The sequence below is a fragment of the Entelurus aequoreus genome, linkage group LG17 (assembly GCF_033978785.1).
Source record: "Entelurus aequoreus isolate RoL-2023_Sb linkage group LG17, RoL_Eaeq_v1.1, whole genome shotgun sequence".
In the NCBI taxonomy this organism is placed as follows: domain Eukaryota; kingdom Metazoa; phylum Chordata; class Actinopteri; order Syngnathiformes; family Syngnathidae; genus Entelurus; species Entelurus aequoreus.
The window spans coordinates 29,113,891-29,134,498 of record NC_084747.1 but is presented as its reverse complement, the minus strand read 5'-3'; the positions used below and the strand labels follow the sequence as shown (position 1 = coordinate 29,134,498).

The 20,608-nt window shown below is 41.2% G+C and overlaps 1 protein-coding gene across 2 annotated transcripts in view; it reads right to left on the bottom strand.

Moving 5' to 3' along the window:
* The window catches only part of hspb11 (heat shock protein, alpha-crystallin-related, b11), a 49,128-nt gene that overhangs the window by 22,182 nt on the left and 6,338 nt on the right, over window positions 1-20,608 (bottom strand). Inside the window, exons 2-5 of one of the 2 annotated variants that reach the window (XM_062025450.1) lie at window positions 19,692-19,798; window positions 5,913-5,981; window positions 5,785-5,828; window positions 5,580-5,687 (exon numbers count right to left, since the gene is read on the bottom strand). In XM_062025450.1, coding sequence (XP_061881434.1) covers window positions 5,595-5,687; window positions 5,785-5,828; window positions 5,913-5,981; window positions 19,692-19,798 — 313 coding nt within the window. In that variant the 3' untranslated portion in view covers window positions 5,580-5,594. Of the gene's footprint in view, window positions 1-5,022; window positions 5,688-5,784; window positions 5,829-5,912; window positions 5,982-19,691; window positions 19,799-20,608 lie in introns of those variants that run through there. The other variant, XM_062025449.1, reaches the window with a different exon arrangement.

Below are 20,608 nucleotides of genomic sequence, written 5' to 3'. Positions count from 1 at the left end.
GTACGTTACTGAAAATGGGAAAACGGTACCAATAAGCCCTTTTCCACCGCGTGAACTTTTTCAGGAACTTTCCCATTTACCCAGGTAAATAAAGTTCCCCCTGTGTTTCAACCAAAAACTACCCAGGTAGATTTAGTTCTTAAGGTTCCTGGAAATTTCGAGGGGGCGGCTGATTGGTTGATCACAGTCGGGGGCATTGCTAAAAACTTCTATTTCTAACATGTGGCCGCCATTACGGAGCATGCGAGGGCGACTTGTTTATTTACCTTTTCTTGTGTATTTCTGTTACAACAAACTTGAAAACGGCAAGAAAAAAAAAGGAAAGTAACTTTCGACTTGCAGGAACTTTTGTGGGGCATCTTTGTGCTGAACAATAGAACTATCTTGCAGTGTTTTTACTCAGCCGTAGTCTTTAAACCATATGCAGTTTATCGTTGTTTATTATTTTTTACAAACTTAATTTCAATACGCAAAGCTACGAGAAGAAACTTAAAGTTTCTGAACTTTTGGTGGAAAAAGGCCTATTGTTATTGTCGTGATTTCCACAAGCGTCTGTACAGACGGAAGGAAAAACACGGGCATGTCTGGATGACTCGCCTCCATATTTCCAGTGGTTACCTCCGAGTGACGAAACCGCTTTATTATGAAGCTGGCTATTGCGCGTTCTTTCTGGCATCACTTCCTGTGTGGGGCGCGGTCTTTCTGGCGTCACTTCCTTTCCAAACTCAGTTTGTAAACGATCAATGAGTCCATGCAAAGCTAAGAGCCGGAGATTCAAGAAATACACGGCGGACTTATCCGTGTAAAAATTTGTCCGAGGAGGGGAACCTTAAACGCCGGTTTAGTGTGGCTGAAACGGGGCTCAGGCTAAATAATTATTCGTTTAAGGGGTTAAACGACTTAGTGTAGACATGGCCTAAGTCGCGTTGCAGAGGGGGATGAGGGGGTCTTTAACGACCATTGTGTGTGTGTGGACAAGAATAAGGTTAGGTGGGATTTACCCTGGATAGCCTTGTGTAGAAGGGGCTTAAAGGCCTACTGAAATGAATTTTTTTTATTTAAACGGGAATAGCAGATCCATTCTATGTGTCATACTTGATCATTTCGCGATATTGCCATATTTTTGCTGAAAGGATTTAGTAGAGAACAACGATAAAGTTCGCAACTTTTGGTCGCTGATAAAAAAAAGCCTTGCCTATACCGGAAGTAGCGTGACGTCACAGGAGGAAGGATTCCTCACAATTCCCCGTTGTTTACAATGGAGCGAGAGAGATTCGGACGGAGAAAGCGACGATTACCCCATTAATTTGAGCGAGGATGAAAGATTCGTGGATGAGGAACGTTAGAGTGAAGGACTAGAGTGTAGTGCAGGGTGTATTTTTTTTCGCTCTGACTGTAACTTAGGTACAAGCTGGCTCATTGGATTCCACAGTCTCTCCTTTTTCTATTGTGGATCACGGATTTGTATTTTAAACCACCTCGGATACTGTATCCTCTTGAAAATGAGAGTCGAGAACGCAAAATGGACATTCACAGTGACTTTTATCTCCACGACAATACATCAACGAAACACTTCAGCTACGGAGCTAACGTGATAGCATCAGGCTCAAATGCAGATAGAAACAAAATTTTAAAAAACCCTGATTGGAAGGATGGACAGAAGATCAACAATACTATTAAACCATGAACATGTAAATACACGGTTAATAATTTCCAGCTTGGCGAAGCTTAACAATTGAAGCTAACTTAGCTACGGAGCGGCGGCGGGCGCTGTAGCTTTCGACGACACCCCGGCCGCCATCAGAGTCGGCAAGAAACATATATTTCCCCAAAGTTACGTACGTGACATGCACATAGCGACACGCACGTACGGGCAAGCGATCAAATGTTTGGAAGCCAAAGTTGTACTCACGGTAGCGCGTCTGCTATCCAGCTCAAACAGAACACAACCTCCTGGTTGTGTTGCTGTAGCCAGCCGCTAATACACCGATCCCACCTACAACTTTCTTCTTTGCAGTCTCCATTGTCCATTAAACAAATTGCAAAAGATTCACCAACACAGATGTCCAGAATACTGTGGAATTTTTCGATGAAAACAGAGCAGTTTGTATGGTGACACATTGGGTCCGAATACTTCCGTTGTCGTCGTGACGTCACGCGCATACTTCATCATACATAGACGTTTTCAAGCGGAAGTTTCCCGGGAAATTTAAAATTGCACTTTATAAGTTAACCCGTATTGGCATGTGTTGCAATGTTAAGATTTCATCATTGATATATAAACTATCAGACTGCATGGTCGGTAGTAGTGGGTTTCAGTAGGCCTTTAAGTCTAAGTCTAAACCCGCATCCACTCTGAGACATTCTTGGTAGTAGCGTCAATCCAAGATAATTTCTTGATGCTGTCCTCTATTTAACATCAGCATAGACAGAGATTTAATATTTGTAATCTGCGCCAACATTACTGCGGACATCAAGTAGTACAGATCTAGGTTGTTGATTAAGGAGCCGCAGATGCCTTGTTTTGGTGTGACGTCTCAGGTCAACCGGGAAGGCAATACATTAATCCGCGCTAAAAGGAATTAAGCGCCCCCCAGTGTACGCGAGCCACTCGACCTACGACCAATAGTCACATTAAACGGAGTGCATGGACACTGGGACTTCACATGTAGGTGTGGCAATACAAAAAAACGAACTATTCGACAAATCAGACTAATTCAGCACATGGAAACGTAGTCAGTGAGCGTTCCATGTTAGAGAGTCGTGGTCCGACAGGCGCCTCGGTGTCATTGGACGGCCGTGAGAAGACACCGGCTGAGAGATTAGCGCTGCCCTGCAGTGACATGACAATGACACTCTCATATCCTGCTGTGATTCTCCTGATCGGCTGACAGTCGCGCACAAAGGGGCCTGAATGTATTAGTGCCGGACGGAATCATATTTACATCAGAAAATACCCCGTTGTACCTCATGACCACAGAAAGAACATTCCACACCGGTGAATAATAGATGAGTCAATAACATTGTATCAGTTGTTACCTTGCCCTCATTACTCATTACACTCGCATACTCAAATGTGCTATATCGCGGTCGTACCCCTGAGCAATTAGTTGCTCCGAAAATATCAGGGGGCTTGTTATTTAGGAGTGTATTTTACACTTTTATTGGTTTATTTGGAGGAGCGTGCTACAGCAAACACCGCCTCAGCAAGTCCCCGAGCTCCTCTGCAGTCAGCAAAGTAATTGGGGAGGGAGTCCCAGAGGGTCCTCGCACACTGCGCAACCTGATAAGATGACATGGCAGTGGAGGTAGATAGGAGGGTAGTGAACGTGTGGCAGTGTGTGTGTGTGAGAGAGAGAGAGAGAATAGGCCTGCAGTCTTCAGAGACTTGCCGGTTGGCTGGGAAACCATCTGGTTCCCCCAACCCCCAGTTGCATCACCCGTGGTCCCCCTATTTCTATGGGGGATGTCAATATCTGCACATGGGGGTCTGTCCAGATGCCAGTTCAAGCCTGCCTTCCTTCTGCTGGAAATTAGTTAATTAACTGTGTCTCTAAGAGAGAGTGAGCGAGAGCGATGCCCTTTGTATTTGTGCTGTTCGTCATAATCCAACTCTTTTATTCTAAAGCTTTGCCAAATTAGCAGAAGCAGATGAAAATGGTCTCTGAAGTAAATCCCTATCTTTAATTAATTTGGGTCGAAGCAAATGGAAAATGTTCACGCCGCATTCAAAACTATCTCCCGTGCGGCAATGCATCTTTTTTCTGCCTGGAAGTTATTTGGAATGCAATTTGTCCACATATTATTAGAACATGCTTATTACACTGGCGATCACTGTGTGCGTGTGTGTGTGTGTGTGTTCTTGTGTTTCTACCCTCCTTGAGACATCAACAAGGAAAAGTACCTTCCATATGAGGAGGTGTGAACAAGTTAGTACGTAAATCATGGTCCCAATACGGAAAACCATTGCATCTAACAGAGAATGTCTCATTTGCACCCCTGGTGGTGAAATCTATCAAAATTAGGGCAGTCCCAAAAAGGAGGGATTTTTCAAATTGACTGTGTGTCGGTTTTAAAAGTGCTCCCCCTCTGGTCAACATATGAAATACGCAATAAGTGTTCAACTTCAGCCTAAACCCTGTCGGTCTGCAACATTTTCATTTTCAATTAATGAATGTACAACTGTTTGTTTATTTTGTTGACGATTGACCGAAGAATAATAAATTTAAAAAAAAAAATAAAAAAAAAGAATTGTAAAAAAATCACTAATCCGTGTCTCCATGGCGACAAATAAAGTAAGTTTCTTACAAGTATCATCCCTGCAGGACGAGGAATAGCTAAACATGCTTCATTACACACCGTAGCTCACCGGCATCAAAATGTAAACAAACGCCATTAGTGGATCGACACCTGACATCCACTGTAATGATACCAACTACAGGAGCATATATTGTCGATACTACTATGATTACGTCGATATTTTTTGGCATCACAACATCTTCTTTCGTTTTTTGTTTTTTTTATTTATATTATGTTTATAAAATCAGGAAATATGTTCCTGGACACATGAGGACTTTAAATATGACCAATGTATGACCCTGTAACTACTTGGTATCGGATTGATACCCAAATTTGTGGTATCATCCAAAACTAATGTAAAGCATCCAAACAACCGAAGAATAAGTGATTATTACATTTTAACAGAAGTGTAGATATAACATGTTAAAAGAGAAAGTAAGTAGATATTAACCGTAAATGAACAAGTAGATTAATAATTCACTTTCTACCACTTGTCCTTAATAATTTTGACAAAATAATAGAATGAAAAATGACACAATATGTTACTGCATACATCAGCAGGCTAATTAAGAGCCTTTGTTTGTTTAGTTACTACTAAAAGACAAGTTGTCTAGTAAGTTCACTATTTTGTTTAAGGACAAACTTGCAATAAGAAACATATGTATATTGTACCGTGGGATTTTTTGTTAAAATAAAGCCAATAATGCAATTATTTGTGTTCCCTTTTATTTAGAAAAGTATCGAAAAGTATCGAAATAATTTTGGTACCGGTACCAAAATATTTGTATAGGGACAACATAATATAGTATAGTATTTCCCCAGCAATGGTCATGTGGTGACAAAAATTATGGTATTTTGAGAGGTATTCTTTGAAGTCGGACATCACTGAAGGCCTAGGTGGGAAACGCACGGCCCGCCACTGCTTCACAACATGTTCAAAAAGGAGTAGGAAGAAGCCAAGCTTATTTAATCCCACCCTTTTTCCATTTTGTTGCAATTACTGACACATATATTCACTTCCTGTCCTCATCTTGCAACACAATTTACATCAATCAAACACAACAAATCTCTCAATTGTAGTTATGATTCACATCTGAGATGAAAAATATCTCATTTTATAATCATCAAAATTTGTCTTCCTAGTTTTGAACAGCCTCTTATTGCGTGTCCAAAAGATAAAAATGTTAAACTGGAGTTAAAGTACACAATTTTCATTGGACAGTGACAATAAATCCAAAATAACATGTAATGTGTGAGTGTGTTGACAATGCTGAGCATACCAGCAAAAGCGCGTGTCACTTCTGCACACTGACTCTGTGCACCGAGACAAAGTGATCATATCCTGAGGCGATGATAAAGCGAAGGTGAGTTGCAGTGGTTCCGTTTAGCTGGGGGGAAAAGTGAAAAAAAAAGCAAACTAGTTCAGTTAGGAATTTGCCTCCTGGTTCATCCCATTTAAAACTTGATTATTCATTTTCAGCCTACCGAAATAGAATTTGACTGAAGATGTCCCTCGGTGTGTTTGAACTCTAAGGAGAAAGTTCATTATGCTTTAAAAAAATAAACTAACAAGCGGGTGACTAATAGCACACGTCAACATTCATTATCCCTACCTTTCTCCGCCACAAACTCAAAGTGAGAGGCATTCTCTGATGTGTTCTTTTCCACTTGTAGGTGTTGGACTGCAAGAAAAGATGGGGAGGGGAAGAGAGAGGAAGAGTCATCGGCCCTGTCCGGGAGAGTTAATTATCACACCACGTAATGCAGAAGACCTGTCACTGAAATGAAATGAACAATGGCTATTATTCGGATGAGGACATAAAGGCCTTGGAGGAACATTCTAACAGGAAGTAGGTGAGTCATGTGTAATTGCAATAAAGACTTTTTTTCGCTCATTTATGAAACGCACCTGAAGCCTTAAAAATAAACTAACTCTGTTTAGGCAGACGTGGGCCGGCACTTAGTATGTTAGTTAAGTTAAGTTTTTGGAATTTTGCCACTATAGAGACGATAACACACATGTCTTTATTTTATTTTAAAGATGTTAATATTAATACTTTATTGCAATGGTTCCACAAAATAATATAATATGTGGTCCTTTAACATTGCACTTTTTGAAAGAATTAAACAGTGAATGTCATGTATTAAAAATAAATAAATAAATAAAATAAAATAAAAATAAGTAGAGATAAACAATTAATAATTAAATATTGGGAATACAAAACAAGAAAAAAACACTCAGATCTGTATACTCGCATACATACAGATGAAACAAAAATTGAGCTGTTTGGCCACAATACCCAGCAATATGTTTAGAGGAGAAAAGGTGAGGCCTTTAATCCCAGGAACACCATGCCTGCCGTCAAGCAGGGTGGTGGTAGTTCTATGCTCTGGGTCTGTTTTGCTGCCAATAGAACTGGTGCTTTACTGAGAGTAAATAGGACAATAAAAAAGGAGGATTACCTCCAAATTCTTCACGACAACCTAAAATCATCAGCCCGGAGGTTGGGTCTTGGGCGCAGTTGGGTGTTCCAACAGGACAACGACCCCAAACACATATCAAAAGTAGTAAAGTAATGGCTAAATCAGGCTAGAATTAAGGTTTTAGAATGGCCCAAAGTCCTGTCTTAAATGTGTAGACAATGCTGAAGAAACAAGTCCATGTCAGAAAACCAACACATTTAGCTGAACTGCACCAATTTTGTCAAGAGGAGTGGTCAAAAATTCAACCAGAAGCTTTCCAGAAGCTTGTGGATGGCTACCAAAAGCGCCTTATTGCAGTGAAACTTGCCAAGGGACATGTAAGCAAATATTAACATTGCTGTATGTATACTTTTGACCCAGCAGATTTGGTCACATTTTCAGTAGACCCATAATAAATTCATAAAAGAACCAAACTTCATGAATGTTTTTTGTGACAAACAAGTATGTGCTCCAATCACTCTATCACAAAAAAATAAGAGTTGTAGAAATTACTGGAAACTCAAGACAGCCATGACATTATGTTATTTACAAGTGTATGCAAACTTTTGACCACGACTGTATATATATATATATATATATATATATATATATATATATATATATATATATATATATATATATATATATATATATATATATATATATATACACACACACACACATAAATATACTGTATATATATATTTTTTTCATCTTTATTTATGCTTAGTAGCTAAAATAACCCTGCTAATTTTGCTAATGTTTGATTCCGTAAAGATATAAGCAATACATTAAGTTGTGTGCTTCTTGGGGCAAACACAGCTCATTAGCTTCAAAGCTGCAGACACAAAACGGTGTGTTCTGTTAGGGGAATATTTTCTAACTTTGGGACAGAGGGAACTGTACATGAGATCTCATCTCATTATGTTCAAGGACATGACAATGAATGTACCCTGTGTTTTCTATCTTTGAAAATACGAACATGGTAGCTCATTTAAGTCTCGGAACAAGAGGTACCAGGGACGAGACAAAGGCAGAGTGGACAGATGTGTGTGTGTGTTTCCAACAACCCTGCCAAGCTAACTTTCGGTTTCGATCCCTGCCAAGGCTGGCTGCATGATGGACAAAGGCATATGAGGAGACTGGCCATTTTAGGGAAGGCTCGGGTCCTCTCTCTAGCGCTAGTATTGCTATTGTTTGTACTTACTCCTTTTTGCAGAATAAATTGTTCATCTTCATTTCTAGTTACCACTCTTTATTTAGACAGCCTTCGAATAAAATAATCTGGGAGCACTCTTCTCTGCAAAAGGGAGGGTCCCAATAATTCCCAGTAGGTCTTATTAAAATCCCTTTCTAAATTTCCAGCATCAGGGCTAGACTTTGGGCAACAGACTTTTAATACGCTCTGGTGGGACCTTTAGTATTTATTTAAAAGAGTACAAGCTGAAAAGTAGCATAATAGATCATATTTAAAATAAATATTTGTGAAGGTGTATGCATGAAGACAAGTTATATGAAGGTGGTTTGTCAATTCTCAAGGGGGTTTGTGAAATAGGAAAACAATTTGTACCAAAAAGTAGGGTACAACATATAGAAAACACCTGATACAGGCAGTTTGTGGACCCTCTATTATGGAGGTTAATTTGTGTCTTTATTATGAAACCTTTTTTTGAGACTGATTTTATACAACTTAATTTTTTGCGTTTGAATTTTGTGCAAATTATGAAATTATGCTGACAATTTCATTCAAAACAAATTCAGTGTAAAAAAAATCAGTGTATAAAAATTCAGTCCATAAAAAATCATCGTATAAAAATTCAGTGTATAAAAATTCATTGTATAAAAATTCAGAGTAAAAAAAAAAATTCAGTGCAGAAAAAGTCAGTGCCGGAAAATTTGCTGCTTCAAAAAACAAGCCTAACTTCGGGTAAATTAAGGATGAAGCAGACAATTCTGTCTCAGAACCAGCCAGTGACGTGTCAAGTTTAAAGTCATGTGACAGGGGTCTTGCAAAACAGCATAAAAAGGCAGTTAACTGGGCTACTTGGGCATAAACTGTGTCACAAATAGGGTTGCAAAGGGGTGGAAAGTTTCCGGCAAATTTCCGGAAACTTTCCGGAAATTTACCACGGGAAGTTAATCTCGGGAAGTTTGGAAATTTTGACCATTTTTTGATTATTCAAAGTTGGACACTGTCCATGTTATTCTGTAGAATAAGATGAGAAGCTTGTAAAACACTAATGCAATGCCACATACAGATATAAATAGTCAGCTAAACAATTGGAGTAGTCTTTAAAAATATTTTACTGATGGACAAATGAATAGAAATAGGCTAGATGAATAAATGAACACTCCATCAGCATGCTAAATCAAACTATAACCTACATTCTTGTATGACAACAGAAAGGCTAGCAGAACAGAAGGCAGAGGAAACTGCACGTTTTGATTTAGTATTTGCTAGTTGAACTTTACAGATCACAAAAAATGTAAATTCGGATCGCTAACATTGTTAGCATAAATGAATGGGATTTAACGTAGAGAACATTAGCATCACAGCTAACGGAGAAATATTTTCGGTTCATTATGAGACTGTGGTGGTACATAAACCTAGCTAGCTAGAGATATTGGCCCCAAAATCATTTAACAAGTACAGGAACAGCTAGCTAGCTTGAGTGGAAGTCTGCTGGAGTAGCCTACAGTCATACAGTAACAAGCAATAACACCGCTATTAAACTTAAATACCATAGATCAAATATATTTACCCCAGTAATATCATCAAAACTTTCCTGACTGGATGAAGTCCTTGGGCTCAAATACTAGTGTGGCCTCAATAGCCCTGCTGTAGTGTGTAGCATGCTGGGAATTATCTGTGCATGTGATGGAAGAATGCACTGCACATGTGATGGAGGAATGCACAGTGCAGGGTTGAAATTCAACTGAATTTGCATTAAATCAGGTTGTTTTAGCTTATAATCATGCTGTAAGATCTAGCATGTTGCATTCAATGTTTATTCCCATTAATTTGCCATTAATTCTCTTTCATTCCCGTTAATTCCCATGGAAAGTTTCCAACTTTGAATATTCCCGGAATTTTGCAACCCTAGTCACAAACATGAAGAAACACATCTTTTACACATTAAGCATGCAGGAAAGGAAAGACATCAACTGAGTGGTAAGGAGCGAGATAAGGGAAGCTAAAAGAGTTTATAGGGAAAAGGTAGAACAGAAATATACTAGTGGACATCTTCGTGCAGCTTGGAAAGGAATAAAAGCAATGACCTCCATCTCTCCGGGAAGTAGTAATCCTCTAAGAATTGAGGGAATAAATATGACTGACCTCCTAAATGGATTAAATAGTTTTTATTTTTGCTTTGAAAATAATAACATTTCCGATAATATTTCCCTCCTTAGAGTCTCTTACCCCTGATCCAAACATTATCATCAAGCAGGAGCCTGTTAGAGAGCTTTAAAAACGAGTCAAAATAAGTAGGGCCCCTGGTCCAGACCTTATTTAGGGGTGCATGCTCCAATATTGTGCTGACCAACTTTGCAGTGTCCTCGGAACATATATTTCAAATGTCACTGAACTGTAACCAGATTCCTGGCATTTGGAAATCTTCTACTGGGGTCCCCATCCCAAAAACATGTAAATCTAAACAACTTAGCGATTTTAGACCAGTTGCATTAACGTCATTACAGGGCTCTAATTTAACCGCGGCAACAGCCGCAACCGCCCTCGTCACTTGCCATAATGCCCTAAAAAATTGACCAACATCGACGGCAAGAACATGCCGTGACCACCCTTGACTTTTTGCTTGTTAATGGACTAGGGATGTAACGGTAAACAGTTTAATGATAATTTGCGATAAAATTCCCGACGGTTAGTAATACTGTCTAATTTTCTAACTACCGAAAAAACGTCATTTATTAATACACTTTAGGCAACACGAAGTCAGGCGCATGTGCACTAGCGTCCTTTGGCTTGATAATCATGGCGGTATAACTACACAGACTTTGATCCGGAGATTTCCCCTCGGAGTAAACGGAGCCAAGCGCTTGGTTTAACGTAATTTTCCCCTCGCTTCCCGGCGTGTGTTTAAGAGCGCACTGCTGTCTTTAGATGGAGACAGGTGTGGACAATATTGGAGACAGACACACTTGTCCCCACCCTAAAAGTAAACAGCGAAAGGAGAAAACTATTTGATGTTGCTTTTATTTTCTCAATACAGCGTCCATCAGATGCTGTGACTGAGAGTTAATGAGGTGAGGAAACATGCAGCAGGTGATGTGTTGTGAACGTTGTCCCAACTTGTTTATAAAGTCTTTAGTTTGTTGACTGGGATGTTCACTCGTGCCTTATTTAACTGCAAACTGGATCAGTGTTCAAATAACATCAGTACTAGCTCAAATGTTTTGTCATCTCATCGAATTGAACGCAGATTATGTATGAGGTGTGAGAGGTGTCACTCTTTGTTTTTGTTGCACTGAACCACAAGCAGGCGTTGTTGGAGAAGAACAAAGCTTGTTTATTAGACTTTATCTTCATTAGCCAAACTGCTTTGAGTTTTATATTTATATCAAAAAGGAAACACCACTGTTTTTTTTTACATTACTTGTGTTTTTTTCATGTCACAAGTAGTACTTCAAAGACCATTCACGTGACACAGCATTTTGTTAATGTATTATTGTGTATTTTTCGGACTATAAGTTGCAGTTTTTTTCATAGTTTGGGTGTGACTTATACTCAGGAGCGACTTATGTGTGAAATTATTAACACATTACCGTAAAATATCAAAAATTATTATTTAGCTCATTCACGTAAGAGACTAGGGATGGACCTTGTTCACAAGGGATGGACCTTGTTCACTTCTGGAGTTGCTCAGGGTGTGAGGGCACAGGCGGGTGTGGGGATACTCACGAGTCCCCGGCTGAGTGCCTGTACGTTGGAGTTCACCCCGGTGGACAAGAGGGTCGCCTCCCTTCGCCTTAGGGTTGGAGGGGGGAAAACTCTGACTGTTGTTTGTGCATACGCACCAAACAAGAGTTCAGAGTATTCTGCCTTCTTGGATACCTTGCATGGGGTCCTGTATGGGGCGCCGGCAAGGGATTCCATAGTCTTGCTGGGGGACTTCAACGCGCACGTGGGCAATGACAGTGATACTTGGACTGGCGTGATTGGGCGGAACGGTCTCCCTGATCTGATCCTGAGTGGTGAATTGTTATTGGACTTCTGTGCTAGTCACGGACTTGCGATAACAAACACCATGTTCAAGCATAAGGATGCTCATAGGTGTACCTGGTACCAGAGCACCCTAGGCCAGGGGTCGGCAACCTTTACCACTCAAAGAGCCATTTTGGCAAGTTTCACAAATTAAAGAAAGTAATGGGAGCCACAAAAAAATTTTTAAAATTTAAAATGAAAAATACCGCATACAAAGCTTAAATGCTTTGTGCTTTGTTAACTAGGGGTCTCCGACACACGCACCGGCACGCACTTTAATGTGGAAATTTGATGTTAGTGCAGCCCGCGAGTTTTGAATGAATGGCGCTTGATAGCGTCATACTTGCCAACCCTCTCATTTTTCCCGGGAGACTCCCGAATATCAGAGCGTGATGACACTGCATTTGGCGCCCTCTACAGTCTGCCCTAACAGTGTACCTGCTCGACCACACGTAGAATGCAATTTCAGCTTGCTCACGTAAGTGACAGCAAGGCGTACTAACTCAGCAGCCACACATCTTACACTGACGGTACCAATACCCAGAATCCCATGCAGCCCTAACTCTTCCGCTCAACCAACGCACGGAGAGGGGGGGGGTTGATGTGTGGGGGGATTTGGTGGTAGCGGGGGTGTATAATGTAGACCGGAAGAGTTAGGGCTGCATGGGATTCTGGGTAATGGTTGTGTTGTGTTTATGTTGTGTTACGGTGGGATGTTCTCCAGAAATGTGTTTTTCATTCTTTTTTGGTGTGGGTTCACAGTGTGGCGCATATTTGTAACGTAACAATGTTAAAGTTGTTTGATACGGCTACCGTCAGTGTAAGCTGTGTGGCTGATGAGTAAGTATGCTTTGCTGTCTCCTGTGTGTGCAAGTAATAACAACATGCAACATGTGGCTGGACTGGCACGCTGTATGTAAATGCTATAGAGGACAATTACTGCAGTGCAATTAGGGCACGCCCTTTATTTAGTAATTAGAGTGTAAATAGGATTATTTTTTCCCTGGGAGTAATATATGAGGGACACTGAGATCCATAAGTCTCCTGGGAAAATCGGGGGGGTCGGCATGTATGTAGCTGAGCCGCATCAGAGTGGTCAAGGAGCCGCATGCGGCTCCGGAGCCGCGGGTTGCCAACCCCTGCCCTAGGCCAAAGATCAATGATCGATTTTGTAATCGTATCAGCTGATCTGAGGCCGTATGTTTTGGACACTCGGGTGAAGAGAGGGGCTGAACTGTCAACTGATCACCATCTGGTGGTGAGTTGGGTCAGATGGCGGGGGAACCTCTGGACAGAGCTGGCAAACCCAAGCGTGTAGTGCGGGTGAACTGGGAACGTTTGGAGGAGTCCTCTGTCCGGAAGGACTTCAACTCCCACCTCCGGCGGGACTTCTCTGCCATCCCTGTGGAGGTTGGAGACATTGAACAGGAATGGGCAATGTTCAAAGCCTCTATTGCTAAAGCTGCAGCTGCGAGCTGTGGCCAGAAGGTCTTAGGTGCCTCAAGGGGCGGTAACCCTCGAACACCCTGGTGGACAGTGGTGGTCAGGGAAGCCGTCCGACTGAAGAAGGAGTCCTACCGGGGTATGTTATCCCGGGGGACTCCGGAGGCAGTTGCAAGGTACCGACAGGCCCGAAGGGCAGCGGCCGTGGCTGTGGACGAGGCTAAGCAGAGGGTGTGGGAGCAGTTCGGGGAATCCATGGAGAAGGACTATCGGGCGGCACCAAAGCTGTTCTGGCAGACCATACGGCACCTCAGGAGGGGGAAGCAGGGAACCATCCAAGCTGTGTATGGCAAGGATGGGACTTTGCTGACTTCAAGTGAGGAAGTCGTAGGGCGTTGGAAAGAGCACTTCAATTACATCAGACACACCCTCCCTGATAGGAGCAGGGCTTGAGGATGATGGGGGCTCAGCGTTGATCTCTCGGAGTGAAGTCACTGAGGTAGTTAGACAACTCCACAGTGGCAAAGCTCCGGGGGTTGACGCGATCCGTCCAGAAATGCTGAAGGCTCTGGGTGTTGAGGGGATGTCTTGGTTGATATGCCTTTTCAACATTGCGTGGAACTCTGGGACAGTGCCGAGGGAGTGGCAGACTGGGGTGGTGGTTCCCCCTTTCAAAAAGGGGGACCAGAGGGTGTGTGCTAATTACAGGGGTATCACACTACTCAGCCTCCCTGGGAAAGTTTACGCCAAGGTACTGGAAAGGAGGGTCCGGCCGATAGTCGAACCTCAGATTCAAGAGGAGCAATGTGGATTCCGTCCTGGTCGTGGAACAACTGACCAGCTCTTTACTCTTGCGGGAATCCTGGAGAAGGCCTGGGAGTATGCCTATCCAGTCTACATGTGCTTTGTGGATTTGGAGAAGGCGTATGACTGCGTCCCCCGGGAGATCTTGTGGGAGGTGCTGAGGGAGTACGGAGTGAGGGGAACCCTGCTCAGGGCCATCCAATCTCTGTACAACCAAAGCGAGAGTTGTGTCTGGGTGCTTGGATGTAAGTCGGATCCGTTTCCAGTGGGGGTTGGTCTCCGCCAGGGCTGCGCTCTGTCACCTATCCTGTTTGTGATTTTCATGGACAGGATTTCTAGGCGGAGTCGTGGCCATGGCGGAGAGGGTATACGTCTTGGGGGGATAAAGGTTGCGTCACTGCTCTTTGCAGATGATGTGGTCCTGATGGCACCTTCGGTTCGTGACCTTCAGCTCTCACTGGATCGGTTCGCAGCAGAGTGTTCAGCGGCTGGAATGAGGAGCAGCATCTCCAAATCTGAGGCCATGGTTCTCAGCAGGAAACCGATGGATTGTACAGTCCAGGTAGGGGACGAGACTCTGTCCCAGGTGAAGGAGTTTAAGTATCTTGGGGTCTTGTTCACGAGTGAGGGAAAGATGGAGAAGGAAATCAGCCGGAGAATCGGAGCAGCTGGGGCAGTATTGCAGTCTCTCTGCCGCACTGTTGTGACGAAACGAGAGCTGAGCCAGAAGGCAAAGCTCTCGGTCTACCGAGCTATCTACATTCCTACTCTCACCTATGGTCATGAAGTGTGGGTCATGACCGAAAGAATAAGATCGCGGATACAAGCGGCCGAAATGAGTTTCCTCAGAAGGGTGGCTGGCATCTCCCTTAGAGATAGGATGAGAAGCTCGGTCACCCGAGAGAGACTCGGAGTAGAGCCGCTGCTCCTTCGCTTGGAAAGGAGCCAGCTTAGGTGGTTCGGGCATCTCGTGCGGATGCCTCACGAGCGTCTCCCTAGGGAGGTCCTCGTTGCACGTCCCACTGGGAGGAGGCCCCGCGGCAGGCCAAGGACCAGATGGGGGGATTACATCTCCTCTCTGGCCTGGGAACGCTTCGGGATTCCCTAGGAGGAAGTCGCTAATGTTGCTCTGGAGAGGGAAGTCTGGGGGTCTCTGCTGGAGCTGTTGTCCCCGCGACCCGATTCCGGATAAGCGGTTGAAGATGGATGGATGGATGGACGTAAGAGACTAGACGTATAAGATTTCATCGGATTTAGCGATTAGGAGTGACAGATTGTTTCGTAAACGTATAGCATGTTCTATATGTTATAGCTATTTGAATGACTCTTACCCTAATATGTTACATTAATATAGCAGGCACGTTCTCAGTTGGTTATTTATGCGTCATATAACGTACACTTATTCAGCCTGTTGTTCACTATTCTTTATTTATTTTAAATTGTCTTTCAAATGTATATTCTTGGTGTTGGGTTTTATCAAATAAATTTCCCCCAAAAATGCTACTTATACTCCAATGCGACTTATATATGTTTTTTTCCTTCTTTATTATGCATTTTCGGCCGGTGCAACTTATACTCCGGAGCGACTTATACTCCGAAAAATCCATCCATCCATCCATCCATCCATTTTCTACCGCTTATTCCCTTCGGGGTCGCGGGGGGCGCTGGAGCCTATCTCAGCTACAATCGGGCGGAAGGCGGGGTACACCCTGGACAAGTCACCACCTCATCGCAGGGCCAACACAGATAGACAGACAACATTCACACTCTCATTCACACACTAGGGCCAATTTAGTGTTGCCAATCAACCTATCCCCAGGTGCATGTCTTTGGAGGTGGGAGGAAGCCGGAGTACCCGGAGGGAACCCACGCAGTCACGGGGAGAACATGCAAACTCCACACAGAAAGATCCCGAGGCCAGGATTGAACTCACGACTACTCAGGACCTTTGTATTGTGATGCAGACGCACTAACCCCTCTGCCACCGTGCTGCCACTCTGAAAAATACGGTAGTTAATTCCTATATGAAATATTTTTGCTCAAACTCTTAATGGATCTGTCCCAATACATCATCTACATGTTGTAGATATAAATGTACATAACTTAAAAATAATAATATATTTTTTTTTTTTTTTTTTAAATATATATATATATATATATATATATATATATATATATATATATATATATATATATATATATATATATATATATATATATATATATATAATGCAGTCATGCTTTGGAGCCTATGCCTCGAAAGAAAATAATGTTTGCCTTTGTGCCCTTCCAACTTGCCTTGGTGCCCTAAAACATGTGCACTCCTTTAAGGCAACACTTACCTTGACCTTAAAAAGGTAAAATTCGAGGCCTGTCATTAATCACGAAAATCTTTGAAAAAATAGTTAAAAGCCTGGTCTTGTCTTCTATAGAGGGACTTGATCCACTACACTTTGCCTATCAAGCAGTGAGAGGTGTAGATGATGCCAAGCTTTTTATACTCAACCACCTCTACAAACACTTACAGAAGCCACAAGGCTCTTTTTTGCTGATTTCTCTTCAGCATTTAACACAATGCAGCCACAGCTCTTAATAGAGAGGCTTGTGTCTACATTAGAATTGTCTCACCAGCTTGTGCTATGGATTTTAGACTTTTTAACTGGCAGAGAGCAAAGAGTCTCTGTAAACAGCTGTCTCGCTGACTCTGTAACCAAATCCCCGGGTCCACCCCAAGGATGCGTCCTTCCTCCCTGACTTTTTATGATGTATACTGATGAATGCAGGAGTAGGCAGGAGGACACCTATCTGAATACATTTTCTGATGACACGACATTGCTGTCCCTCCTCCATGGTTCACAATCAAAGCAAGAGAGCGCCCTAATGGATTTTATCTCCTGGTGTGACTTTTTGGATTTAAATGTACCTAAAACCAAATAATTAATTATTGATTTTAGACGTAAGAAGAAAATTTCTACGGAGTGCATCATACATAACAAAAAAGTTTACATTATTTCATTGTATAAATCGTGGGTCCCCAAACTTTTTGACTGGGGGGCCGCATTGGGTTAAAACAATTTGGCCGGGGGCCGGGCTGTATATACGTATATATAAAAATGGATTAGAAAGGACAGATTGTAAAAGGAATTGCGTGTGAATGCTCCAATGCTAAAGTTGAACTGAAATGCTGACAGAATGTAGTATGAATTTAAGAAGAATTGTGGAAGTTTGAAGAATGTCCCATTGATTTCAATAGGAATTTCCCAAAGATTTGGGAATTTCGGGAAGTGTGGGAATATTTTTTAAAAAAGGTAAAAAAAACGTGAATGTGTTGAAATGGTTGGTGTTGGAATTTTTCAAATCGGTCGAGAAATGTTGAAGTAGTAACATGTTGAATTGAGAAATGGTATTACGGAATTCCTGGGATTTGGGGAAAACTGGGAATTTTTCCAGTTAAAAAAAAAACTTCTTTTTTTTTTTCCTAATTAAGAGGATTGTTTTGACGATGGAACGGTTGAAATGCGTTCAAAAATGTGGAAGGAGTAGTCGCCAGAAAAAAGGGTGGGGAATAGGGCTTTGGAAAACCAGGAATTCTGGAAAATCCTGGAATTTTTTTGAACTTGGAAAAAAGGTAGTTTGAACTTCTAGGATGAGTGGAATATGTCGAAGGTGGAATGGTATGAATCGGTTGAAAAATGTAGAAGTTTGAAAAATGGCCGATTCATTTTGAATAGGAAAAAATGTCCCGGAAAAACCTGGAATTCTGGGAAATCTGGGAATTTTTGGAATTTGAAAACCCGCAATTCCCCAATAGGCTGAACAGTTTGAAGTTGGAACGGTTTGAATCGGTTGAAAAATGTGGAAGTTTGAAAAATGGCCAATTCATTTTCAATGGGAAAAAATGTCCCAGAAAAACCTGAAATTCTGGGAAATCTGGGAATTTTTGGAATTTGAAAACCCGCAATTCCCCAATAGGCTGAACAGTTTGAAGTTGGAACGGTTTGAATCAGGTGAAAAATATGGAAGGTAGAGCGCGACAAAATCTGGAGAAGAAGAAGAACAAATAGATGAATGTTGGTGTAGAAAACCATATGTATGAATGTTTGGAGAATTCACACAATAACAAAAAAAAAAATTATTATTATTAATTTTTTTAAGATGGATTTTGGACGCTGGCGGGCTGTATTCAGGCGGGCTGTAGTTTGGGGACCCCTGGTATTAATACTTGGGGGCCTTTTTTGACGACCAGCTGGAGTTTGATGTGAACACAGATTTTAGAGTGAAGCGAGCACAACAGAGAATTCATCTTCTCTGGAAACTAAATTATTTCTCTGTCAGGCCTATCATACTCCTATGTGTTTTTCTTTCTTTTGTTGTTGGTTTCACTGACTGACTAGTATTGTTAAGTCTTGCTGTAAGATTACCGGAGTAAAACTTAAGAGACTTAAACTTCCTCTGCGACCAGCAAATCATCTAAAAAGCAAAGAGCATTTTAGCCTCCCAGAGCCATGTCCTTGCAGGTGAATTCTCTCTGCTGCCTTCAGGGCGACGTTATGTCCTTCCATTGAGTAAAAACAAATAGATTTTCCAAATAATTCGTCCCCTCTGCACTCAGACTCTTAAACTTTAACATTTTTCACAGTGTTATATTGTTGTACTGTTTATGCATTTATTGAGTATCTATTTATTGTGGGCTTTTCGAACCTCGACAACCTGCTGCTCAAAATTAATTGCCCCTTGAGGGTTTAATAAAGTTATTTTATTTGATTTGAATAATACAACATAAACCCTTTTTTTTTGTTTGTCCTGTCCAGCCACTCATATTGTTGATGTAGATGATCATATTTTCTGTACATATTTACTTTACAAAAGAGAAGTGTGGGATACATCTCTTGTTGCCTTATTTGTATTTGACTTTATTAAATTGATTAATATTCATGTTTGGCGCAGCCGGACCGGAGCAGGAGGGGATAGAAAGATAATAAACACTTCTGACCGCCAGGTGTGACGTCACACACACTAGCACTTGACCACCAGGTGTTAGACCGAATTTGTATACACTGAATTTTAAAACACTGATTTTTTTTTATATAAAAATAAAATCCAAACGTTAAAAATGTTGTTACATAAATTCAGTGTCAAAACAACGCATTTGTAATAAATACACAAATTGACCGCCATATTTATTCAGTTTTCTGTGTGCGTAATTAGACTGGACTGGACTGGTTATATGCACTCTAGACTAAAACCCCATACCTCTCTGGTACTGTCAACAAAATCTCATTTATGACATAGCAGATTGAAAACCCACTTTTGTGCCAAGTTAGTGTATATTACATTTAAATAAATGTTTTTAATAGTGTTTGGACATCTATGGTCTGCCATATATAAAGCGTTCAATGTTGAAAGAGTTTTTCAGAGTACCGTAATTGAAGACTTTATTGTTTGATGGACACCAACTTACCGTTGTAGCTGTCAAATGTCACCGAAGAAACATTTGTCATTTCAGCAAAGCGAATGATGAACTCTTGAGGAAACATCCCGGTGGACATCCAGAAGGTTTTTGTGTTTCTGGTTCAAACAAAACGAAACAAAATCAGTTATTGTAGTGCAAAAACATAAGAATATATAGACCGCAACTAAAGCCACAAGTGTGATCTACTGTGCAGCCTTAGAAAACTCCAAAAATAAAAATAGCTTTGCGTATAATTGATGAATTAATGAACTAATTATTAATGATCTAGCACCAGTCTCCTCTCAAGAACTTTGTAAGAAGAAATGCCAACTGGACAATTGGGTCTCTTTAGAAAAATGGGGTTGAGCAACTCTCATTTTCTTATTGAGCGTAGGGCTGGGCGATATGGCCTTTTTTTAATATCTCGATATTTTTAGGCCATGTCACGATACACGATATATATCTCGATATTTTGCCTTAGCCTTGAATGAACACTTGATGCATATAATCACAGCAGTATGATGATTCTATGTGTCTACATTAAAACATTCTTGTTCATACTCCATTAATATATGCTCATTTTAAACTTCCATGCAGAGAGGTAAATTACAACTAAGTCAATTGACCAAAACTGTATTTATTAAACAGTTATTTAGCAGTGGCACAAACGTTCATGTCATTTCAAAACAGAAAGTGCAAGATTGTCAGAGACATTTTAAAACAAGCTATGAGTGCACTTTTGTGCATGATGTCACTAATATGACATATCAAAAACCACACTAAATTAAAGTGCACGTTTTGTACAGAACGCCACTACAATAGTTTAAAACAAATAAAGTGCACTTTTGTGCATGATGTCACACAAGATATTTCAATAACTGTCAAATAAAAATGAGCTGCATAATAGGAAATCAAATAGTGTACAC